The 10,551-nt window shown below is 36.4% G+C and overlaps 1 protein-coding gene across 1 annotated transcript; it reads left to right on the forward strand.

The window, feature by feature from the left end:
- The first annotated feature begins 379 nt into the window (after positions 1–379).
- LOC121418298 (mitochondrial amidoxime reducing component 2-like) lies at positions 380–10,214 on the forward strand. Its single transcript, XM_041612081.1, has 7 exons — positions 380–639; positions 1,137–1,313; positions 1,963–2,134; positions 4,574–4,714; positions 6,237–6,301; positions 8,253–8,327; positions 9,559–10,214. Exons 1-7 carry the CDS (start codon positions 413–415, stop codon positions 9,689–9,691), a joined length of 990 nt encoding a protein of 329 aa, XP_041468015.1. The 5' UTR covers positions 380–412; the 3' UTR covers positions 9,692–10,214.
- The last annotated feature ends 337 nt before the right edge of the window (positions 10,215–10,551 follow it).

Below are 10,551 nucleotides of genomic sequence, written 5' to 3' on the forward strand. Positions count from 1 at the left end.
CACTCTTATTATGTACCAGATTTTGAAAGGGTCAACTACAAACTCAATTTCTCATTTCCTGTGCTCGGATGCCCAAAATATTTTCATGGGTTTGCTGATAAATGGGGAAAAAAAATCCAGCGTAGTACTTCATAAAAATGTGAGGGGTCATTTCAATAATTTATTGACCATTAGAATACAAACCTATTTGAAACTTCCCATGCAGTCTTCGTACCACAGCCTACTGCGCATATTTGTCAGACTGATACTGATTTCCAATTGGTAGACTCTTCATTTTCTCTATCAATCCGCAATTCCTTTTCATCAGAAAATAATAATTTGAGGTTAAAGTCAACTCAAAACTTTAATGATATCCATCAACTTTCTTTACCCATCACAGATTGGAAAACGTGTCACCAAGATACCGTGAATCATGCCTGAGTTTACAAACAGCAACCTTGTTCTTGGCGGTCTGGCAGCGTGTGCTGTGGGTGTGTTGGGCATCTCGTATATCTACTTACGGAGAGAAAAACGCAAGTACACTCAGGTTGGAGTGGTGTCTAAACTTTTTATCCATCCTATCAAATCATGCAGAGGATTGGAGGTTTCCCAGGCTGAGTGTGTTGCTCTTGGGATCAAGAGTGATGGACTCATGGATAGGTGAGATGAATTTACAAAAGTAACTTTTGTTTTATTAATGTTTGTCTCGTGGGGCATGTTGCATAAAAGTTACTATTATATTAACTTGTTGTGCATTGTTACCATGGTAGTTACCATTGCAAAGTTACTACGGTAACTTGATGCAATGGGGCCCAGTAATATAATTGATGCTGTCCCTTCTTGCCTGTTTTAAAAATTGCCCATTTGTCTACACCCAAATTGTCTACTCTCCCTTCATAGTCTCATGCCATGTGGTCTAATTCTAGTTAGTCTGCTTTCAGTTTGTCTACTTTTAACCATTTGTTCGTATTGGCATTTGAATTTAAGGTCTGTAGCCCCCCCCCCCTTTCCCCAGAAAGAAAAAAAAAACAAATAATAGAATAAATTTTAAATGAATGAATAAGTAAAATATACCTTAGAATGATGTATTTGAAATGCTTGTTGTCAGAGAACAGAGCCATGCTATTAATCTATTCACATTGTTAAATTCATTTTAGGTCATTTGTCATCATTTGTCCTGAAGGAAGATTTGTAACCCAAAGACAGCAACCATCTATAGCCTTGATAGCTCCATCTCTCTCAGACGACAAGGAAAGTTTGTTGATCAATGCTCCAGGTATGCCGACTCTCACAGTGCCTCTGAAAGATCAGAACGGACCCGTCTATAATATCAGGTAAAGTCCTGCACACAAAACTGCAACCACAAGCAGGTGGAACCTTCACACATGACAGTTTTAACAGGGAATAGGTTTGCTTCTCAAATTTGATTGGCATTTCTGGTTGTAAGGAAATAGTTCTCAACCCTTTTCTGTACAGTCCGAAGAAAAATAGTGCTACACATATGAAGTGTTCTGTAGTAGTCATAAAAAATGTGGGGCAAATTGCTTATATAATGCGATACCAGGAAAATGATCTCCTTTGCAATGTTATTACTCATGTTAATGGGGGAAGGAGTAGGTGGAGGGGAAATGGGTGAAAGGGAGGTAAGTATTTCATTAAAAAAAATTGGCCTTGTCCAATTATGTGTTACGGTTTGAATTCTAATTTTCTATAGCAGATATTATAACAGAGATCGCAATGTTTATAGTAATTTGTGGTCAAGACACAATATCGCTAATGCCTGGTTTGTGTCCATTTCTGACCCCTTTCTCTCAACCTCCCTCTTTCAACCTCTCTCCCCCCTTTCATGTCAACGTCTCTCCTCCCCCTCTCTCTCTTCCCCTCTCACCATCTCCCCTATCTCTTCTCCCCCTCTCCCACTCCCTCTCCTAATATCTTCCCCTCTCTCTTCCCCTCTCTCCATTCTATCTTTTCCCTTCTCAGAATATTCAAGTTACCTGTAGATGGTGAAGACTGTGGTCATGAAGCCAGCGAGTGGCTCAGCCAATACCTCGGGAAACCTGGCTATAAATTGATCCGTCACTCAAAGAGATTCAAGGGAAAGATATTAAGAGATGATCCTACTTGGGGAAGCAAAGCAAAGAGAGGAGAACAGGTGTATTTTATTATGCTCTATCATGCCCCCCCTAGAAAAAAATATATATATTTAAATCAGGGCTGCTTTTTTCACAACCTACTCTTTCAATAATCAACATTGGAAAAGTTTCGACATTACAGTGAATTACAACATCATTCCTATGGACTTATGCAAATAGACAAGCTAAGAGTAAGTTCTTGAATCTCCTTTTTCTCGACTTGGAAAGAAAAAAAAATCTGTATGGATTGGTAGGTCATGATGGGTAAACAAAAGGCTCATAGACTTGCCTTATGACTCCATGTTGATTATATCCTTAACTTGACAAAAGGAGGCCAATCACATATAGGTTCAATATCGATGATTTGATTATTTATTTGCATGCATAATTTTTTAGGTGCATAAGGATGATGTTGTAATTTGCTTGGCAAGAATTTGCATTTTTGTCCCAAATGTAGACATTGATGTTTAGATCTCGTGTGACATCAACTAAAAACTATCAAGAAAGAAGAGAATATTCTTCATTTCCTTGAAAGATTCAAACAAAATCAAAATAATTATATAGTAATAAAAGAATAGATGTCATGGATGTTAAGATGTGAAATTTGAGCAACTTTTTTTTCTCAGTATCATCAAACAGTTTCAAAAAAGGAAAACTTTTATGCTCTTTATGGTCATTTGAAATAAGCTTTAACATTTTTGCTCAGCCCTACGTTGTATGGAAAATGAACTTCAAGCATGGAATTTGTAGTGGACATAATGTTACAGACTTTCATCCTTTTAATATGATGTCCAAAGTCCAGAAAATAGTGTAAATATGGCATTATGTATATTTATTTAGACCAATAGGTATTTACTCAAGTGGGTATTTCAAATTTCACTTTATATTTCCACATAACAATGTAGGAGAGAGGGGGGGGAATAAAGTAAAAATTTAAATGTGTGATGTTTAGGTCAATTCTAAATGTTCATTGTATATATCTATTATGTATTGGATAACATACATGCACACGTAATGAACATTAACCCTAAATAGACTGGGCTATTTTGATGCCTAAAAAGACGGGGGGGGGGGGGGGCTGATTCAGCACCCCCCTTATGATCTCGGCACACGCATTACCCATGGCATTATCTACAAAACTCTAATTATATCAAATTCTGTGGAAAATCTCATTGCTCATTAATTACTGGTATGCTAATTTATGCATGAAATCATAAGTTTGCTTTTATTAATAAAATAATGCCCCTAAAATGCTAGTTTTTGTTTCACATACTCTAAATATACATATGATCAAATTTGTTTTTCAAAAATTTCACCATTTATTTTCTTATGTATTCTATTGTTTTCTGAATATCTTATGTATTTCTGTGTTTTTTTTTACTTCTGTTTTTTTTTATTGTTTTTTCAATGGAAATATTCAGGGACTTTATTTTGACCATAAACAGGATAAAATTAATTGATTTTAAGCAGTAAAAGGAGAAATAATGATACATTATATGGATTTTAACTAAAAATACTATTTGCATTGGATTTGTACACAAATCTATGTTTTTTAGTAATTTGGGGTCAGCATGCACTTACCAAATGTTGAGTAATTTTTAAACCGCGTACTCGGGGGTCACGATTTTGGTCTCAAAAGTTGCGTGAGACTTGAAAGTAAAGAGTCAGCAAGTGACTTGGTAAAAAAACTTCGAGTGGCGAATTTATCACGAAAAATGTCAAGGGGGGCTGAATCAGCCCCCCCCAGTCTTCTTAGGGTTAAAAGAAAACAGAATTAATGATGTTAATTTGTATGTCATTGGGAAGTTTTCAAAATCACTGCATGGATGCTTTGCACGATGCACCAATTCCTTTGAAAATGCAAGTCAAATCACAATGGAGAGCTGAGAGGTTTCTATCGGAAGTTGGTGGACCAGGGGTCCGTTGCAGAAAGAGTTGCGTTTAAACGCAAGTCAAAAAACAATCGCAAGTTCCAAATGCGCGCTGTTGATTGGTTGAAAATCAAGTTGCGCATGATTTTTGGAGTTGCGATTGATTGCAACTCTTTCTGCAACAGGGACCAGGACAGCAGATTGTCCTAAGCTTCAGACCGGACAAATAATTGCAAATATGTCGTTTGCCCAGAGTCCAGGACGACACTGCTGTTTTGATTCACTGCCTTTCCTCAAAGACTGCTTTGTCTTCGAAGGGCTTTTGACAAATGATTCTCAATGTCTCAGGAAGTGTCTGCGTAGTTATTGCGATAACCCCCTATTATCATTCAACAACAAATAAAGTTAAGGTATTAATGAAATCTATGTGTACTTGGTTAAGTTAAAAGTATTACTGTCTTTACTATACTTTTAGACAATTTCTATAGAATCTATCTTTGTGTACACCGAGTCAAGTTGTGATCCATCATTTTCAATGTTGATTAAAAAATCGAAAAAGTAATCTTTTCTCATGATTTCTTTGTATAGGCTACTTATCAAGACCTTGCCCAAGTGAACATTTTGAGTGCTGCTTCTCTTGAGAGCTTGAATTCAAAGTTAGACAAACCAGTTCAGCTCAGAAACTTCAGACCCAATATTGTGGTGGAAGGAACAACTGCATACTGTGAGGTGAGTACTATGCATCAGGCAGGGATATTCACTTTTAGATATTTCCAAGATCTTGAAGAACGAAAAATGAACTCATTTAGCAGGTGCAGATGACAGGTCTTTGATATTGCTTTCATGTTAAAAAAAAAAAAAGCAGTGTGGTCAGTTTTTGTCTCAGCTGCATAGCAGAGTGAGACTATAGGCGCCGCTTTTCCGACGGCGGCGGCGTCAACACCAAATCTTAACCGAAGGTAAGTTTTTGAAATGACAGTATAACTTAGAAAGTATATGGACCTAGTTCATGAAACTTGGCCATAAGATTAATCAAGTATTACTGAACATTCTACCCGAGTTTCATGTCACATGACCAAGGTCAAAGGTCATTTAGAGTCAATGAACTTTGGCCGAATTGGGGTTATTTGTTGAATTATCATCATAACTTTGAAAGTTTATGGATCTGATTCATGAAACTTGGACATAATAGTAATCAAGTATCCTGCATGAGTTTCACGTCACATGATAGAGGTCAAAGGTCATTTAGGGTCAATGAACTTTGGTCAAATTGGGGATATCTGTTGAATTACCATCATAACTTTAAAAGTTTATGGATCTGATTCATGAAACTTGGACATAAGAGTAATCAAGTATCACTGAACATCCTGTGCGAGTTTCAGGTCACGTGATCAAGGTCAAAGGTCATGTAAGGTCAATGAACTTTGGCCATGTTGGGGGTATTTGTTGTATTACCATCATACCTCTGTAAGTGTATTGGTCTAATTCATAAAACGTGGACATAAGAGTAACCAAGTATCACTAAACATCTTGTGTGAGTTATAGTACTTTTCAAAGTCAGCACTGCTGTTATATTGAATCGTGTGATGCAGGTGAGACCGCCAGAGGCATTCCACTTGTTTAAGAGTAAATGATTGCCTCATAATTTCACAATGAAATTAATGACTACAGAAACTTACATACAGGATTAGACTGAAATAGTAGTGTGATTTTGATAATCATGCATGCTATTTTGACCCACTCATCATGCAAGCTTATGTGAGGTTGCCCATCTTACACTGCCCATTATTACAAACTGGACATCATGCATCATTCCTCAAACCTTCACATATATTTTAAAAATATTTTTTCTGTTATTAATCATTCTTACATCAAACTTTTTGTCAGGGTGAAATCACCCTTTAAAGCAGGTTAGACTGTCCAGTATAATGCACTCTGAATTCATGGCGGAACAATGTTTTTAATTTTGTGTGTGCAAATTTGATAATTATGGCAGAGTATATGCTTGCGAATCTTCTTCAAAGGATACTGTAACAAATATGTAATATATTTATTATTATCATTAGCCTTACATGCCCTGCTTTTTCTGTGGTTCTTGTCTTTCGTTCAATACGTAATTCGTTATTTGCTGTGTTTCTTTTTCTACTTTATGATTAATTGATTTGCATTTGTAGAGTGTGAAATTCCACCTGTAAGACAAAATGTGTGTGCAGAAAGAAAGATGAATAAATATCTTATCATATCTTATCAGGACAATTGGAAATATGTGTGTATTGGAACAGATGCTCTCCTGAGAACCACTCATCTATGTGACAGGTAAATCAAGTGAATTGACAGACTGAAAATCAATGTACATGGTTTGCAGTAGGAGCGAACTAGCCAACACTGTGTTTGAGTCTCAAAGAGCTGGTCTCAACTCTCAAGATATACCATTTTGAAATAACTATTAATGAAGTACCTTACATTACCTTACTGCTGTTACTTCTCTTTAAAGAGGTTGGATGTTGTTGTATTCCTTCTTTCTCCATCTAGTGCATTCTCACAGCATTCGTTAAATCTTTCTGCCTGTCATCATCTCATTATTTCCAAGCCACCTTTTCTGTTGTTGACCTCTTCCTCTCCTGCCTTCAATTTTTCCCTCCAAGATTATCTTCTGCAAAGATTTGTGTTTTCTGGTTTGCCCATAATATGATAGTTCGCCTTTCCATGATTTGATTTTGTATGGAGAAACTAAAATGTTTTTAGAGGAAAAGTTCTTTTTTATCTGCTTGGTAACTTACAGTATAAATGTATTGAGTAGCGAAGTAGTGTGTTTTCATTCAAGTGGGTCTGTATTGTAAGACTACTTTGCTTAGAATGCTACATTATGATGAGTCAAGAACTTGGCTAGATAGTAGTAGTTAACCCTAATTCTCCCCCCCCCCTCCCCAGGAATGACAAGAATCAAAATACCCCGGGAGATTTAGGGTTAAAGGACAAGTCCACCCCAACCGTTAGTTGATTTGAATAAAAAGAGAAAAATCCAATAAGCATAACACTGAAAATTTCATCAAAATCGGATGTAAAATAAAGTTATGACATTTTAAAGGTTTGCTTATTTTCACAAAACAGTTATATGCACATCCTGGTCAGTATGCAAATGAGGAGACTGATGTCGTCATCTACTCACTATTTCTTTTGTATTTTATTATATGAAATATTCAAATTGTCTCTTTGTTTTCTAGTAAACAAACAATTAATTCCTCCCTGAACATGTGGAATTAGCATTGTGTAATACTATAAGGTTCAATCAAGTTGGTTGTCAAATCTGTTAAAAAATGAAATATTGTATCATTCAAACAATAAAAAACAAAAGAAATAGTGAGTGATGTACATCATCGACTGTCTCATTTTCATGTCACTGAGATGTGCATATAACTGTGTTGTGAAAAATAAGTGAAACTTTAAATAAAGTGTTGTAACTTTCTTATTTTACATCCGATGTTGATGAAATTTTTAGCGTTTTGCTTGTTGGATTTTTCTCTTTATTCAAATCATCTTTTTTGTTGAGGTTGACTTTAAGGACTTGATGGTGCTAAACAAGGGTGCTGGTTTGTTTTGTTTGTACTGCAACTACTAGTTAAAGCCTGTTTGGTAATAAGGTTCAATAATGTGAAATATCAAATGTTATTGAACATTCTTATCTGATAAATGTGTAGTGGCCGTTGAATCCTTTTCTGTCTGTTGATTCTTTTGAGAATCGGAATCTTGTATTTTTGAATATCCAGTGCCCTCTTGGGTTTATTTTGCTTGTCAAATCTATAAGAATGAGCAGTCGTAAAATCACAAATTGTTCAGTTGCATGCTAGCATCAACTACATTTCTTACATTCTGTATCCACATTTTTGTTACCTGCTGGTATTATACAAACTCATTTGAAGGTCGACTTTTACCAAGTCACTAATTGATTGCCAAATACATTGATTGAAAGATCATCAAATTTCTGGCATTATTATGCCCCTGCAGAGAACATTTTGCTGCCCGAACTTATATTTTTTCAAATCTACAAAATTCTGTATTCTTGAGGTGGTAGAATTGGTCTACGTCAGGTGGGGAAATTTCAAAAAATAAAACATTTGGTTGACATGTAATGATCTCTACCACCTGAAGGAGATGAATGTTCCCATTAACACAGCGTGGGCTGTAAAGTTCTGATTCATAATTTTTCAAGACCAAATGAATAACAATCTTATTGCTTTACCGCCACCTTTTCTTTCACACCATGTAGGTGTCGTCAAACTACTGTTGATCCGGATACAGGAACTTTCTATGAAACTGGAGAACCACTCAAGACACTCAAGACGTAAGCATCTCATTCTAGAGATTGCAAGTGAACGATATAGTGCATATTCTCTGAGGAATATTTTCTGCAATAGGAATCAGAATCAAGAAAAGTTTTCCACACTGCACTGCACTCAATCCAGGGGACCGTTTCGTGAAAGTTGAGTTTCTCTGACAGTTGCCATAGTAACAAAGGCCAGAGCTTCTGAGCCAATCAAAACCAACAATTTCACTAAAATTGTCAGTGTTTAAAACTTTCATGAAATGCCCCCCAGGTGGAGTGAATGAGTACCCTGTAGGATTTATTCCTTGAATGCTTTAGCGCTTATATGGCGGCTTAACGACAGCTGGGTTGATCAAAATGATACCAAGTAGTAAATGATACCAAGAGCAGTATAGTATATGCATATAAGTAACTTTGATATGTAAATGGACCAATTATCATTATTATAAAGCTTTCATCTTGGAGATTTAGCGTTGTCCATATTTATTAAAATGGTAACTTTGATAAAAAAAGTAATTATGCCCCATCAATCGAATTGTTCCCAAGCACGTAAAAAAATGGTTTAAAAAGCTTTTCACAAAGGGGTAAGAATCGCTTAATATGAAAGTGTGATCAAGTCACAAGATGTTGGTGCCTGAGAGGAAGACGTCAACAGTGTTTAGATATGCAAGTGAATTTTTTGATGACCTATAACCTCATGAGGTGAAAACGGGGAGTCACTGTCATTACAAGGTCGACACCATACTCGAAGATGGACTTTCAAAATAAACCCTAATAATCAAGTACTATCCTTCAATCTCAGGCCTGATCTCAGGGTACCTGAAACCTGTATTTTGCATGATTACCCCACACTAAATTATGCCTCAAATATTCTATTCTCATGAAATACAAAAACGTTTTCATGTATTCATTTTGAAAAGTATATTCTGTTTCATGATTTTAGCAAGTTCAATACCCATTCCTCTGTATGGATGTGCATTGCGCGGCCATTATATAACTCATTTATAATTCTTTTAGGAGGAACTATGGCTGAGTGGTCTAAGGCGCCTGGCTAAGGCTTTTACATGGAAAGTCCGTGGTTTGATCCCCGGCCATGGCACCTATGCCCCTGAGCAAGTCATTTTTAATCGACAATGCTCTTTTATCCTGCATTCAAATAAATGAAAATGCTATGCGCATTATTGGTAAGTAGGTGTGCACTTTATTTTTTAAAAATTATAATTCTTTTGTTCAATATTGATCGTTACAGATATCGCATGGCTCCCTCTGGCTTTCCTGATCAGAAACGTCATGGCTTCTCTCCTCTGTTTGGTACCCAGCTCGCTGTCGAATCTCAAGGTACCATCAAGCTTGGAGATCCAGTCTTTGCCTCCATGGAATGATTTCAGTAGACAACTCCTTTTTATTTTCATATTGACAATCTATACTTCCTGAAATATTGATTTGATTTTAATATGAGTAGCTATACATAGACACCATGCTTGTAGCACAGGCTTTAAAAATGGGCCCTGAACAAATAATTATACTACAATCTTGGATTAATCTCAACAAGTATTTTATTCTCCCCCCCCCCCTCCACCTTTAAGAGTAAACATGAAAAAAGTTGAAATCCTCCTGAGGAAAATAGTGTAACTTTTTTATGAAAATTTTTTGAGTGATTAATTGGAAGAGGTGTTTTTTTACACACTTCATTGATTAACTTTAGTGTAATAAAGAAATGAAATGATATATAGGCAGTGGCGGACCGTGACCTGGGTCCCGTAACACAAAGGTTAGCGATTGATCGCTAATTTGAAAGGCCGATTATGATTGGTTCATAGTCAGTCTACTCAGCAAAATGCGCATGCAACGATGATCTTGATTGGTCAGTTCAATTAGTGATTGATCGCTAATCCCTGGAGGAGACAAAGCATTGGAGGGGTACAACATTTTTTTGTTCACAAACAATACAGTGCCCCTCCAATGCTTTGTCTCCTCCGGGTCATGGTCCGCCACTGTGTATAGGATTGGAATTGCAGTCAGACTCCTGCCAGAGAAGGGGAAACCCAGAAATTTGTCATTTTTTCTGCATGAACTGGTAAGTTATAATGTTCCCCTTTCATGCACTCCGTATGTTCAAATCATTAAGTGCATTTTTTATCAATTATCACACCCTTTGCACTGCATGCACATGCATTTTTTTGGGAGGAACAACATTTCTTCGTATTTTTCTGTACAAATATGACATCCAGTTGTACTGTCT

The sequence above is a fragment of the Lytechinus variegatus genome, chromosome 7, assembly GCF_018143015.1.
Source record: "Lytechinus variegatus isolate NC3 chromosome 7, Lvar_3.0, whole genome shotgun sequence".
NCBI classification, from domain to species: domain Eukaryota; kingdom Metazoa; phylum Echinodermata; class Echinoidea; order Temnopleuroida; family Toxopneustidae; genus Lytechinus; species Lytechinus variegatus.

Bases quoted from the DNA above. Each gene is read 5' to 3' on its own strand.
- LOC121418298 (XM_041612081.1), top strand. From the start codon at position 413: ATGCCTGAGTTTACAAACAGCAACCTTGTTCTTGGCGGTCTGGCAGCG. The intron at 4,715-6,236 runs GTGAGTACTATG...ATATCTTATCAG, and splicing joins GAACAACTGCATACTGTGAG to GACAATTGGAAATATGTGTG. The intron at 6,302-8,252 runs GTAAATCAAGTG...CACACCATGTAG, and splicing joins ACCACTCATCTATGTGACAG to GTGTCGTCAAACTACTGTTG.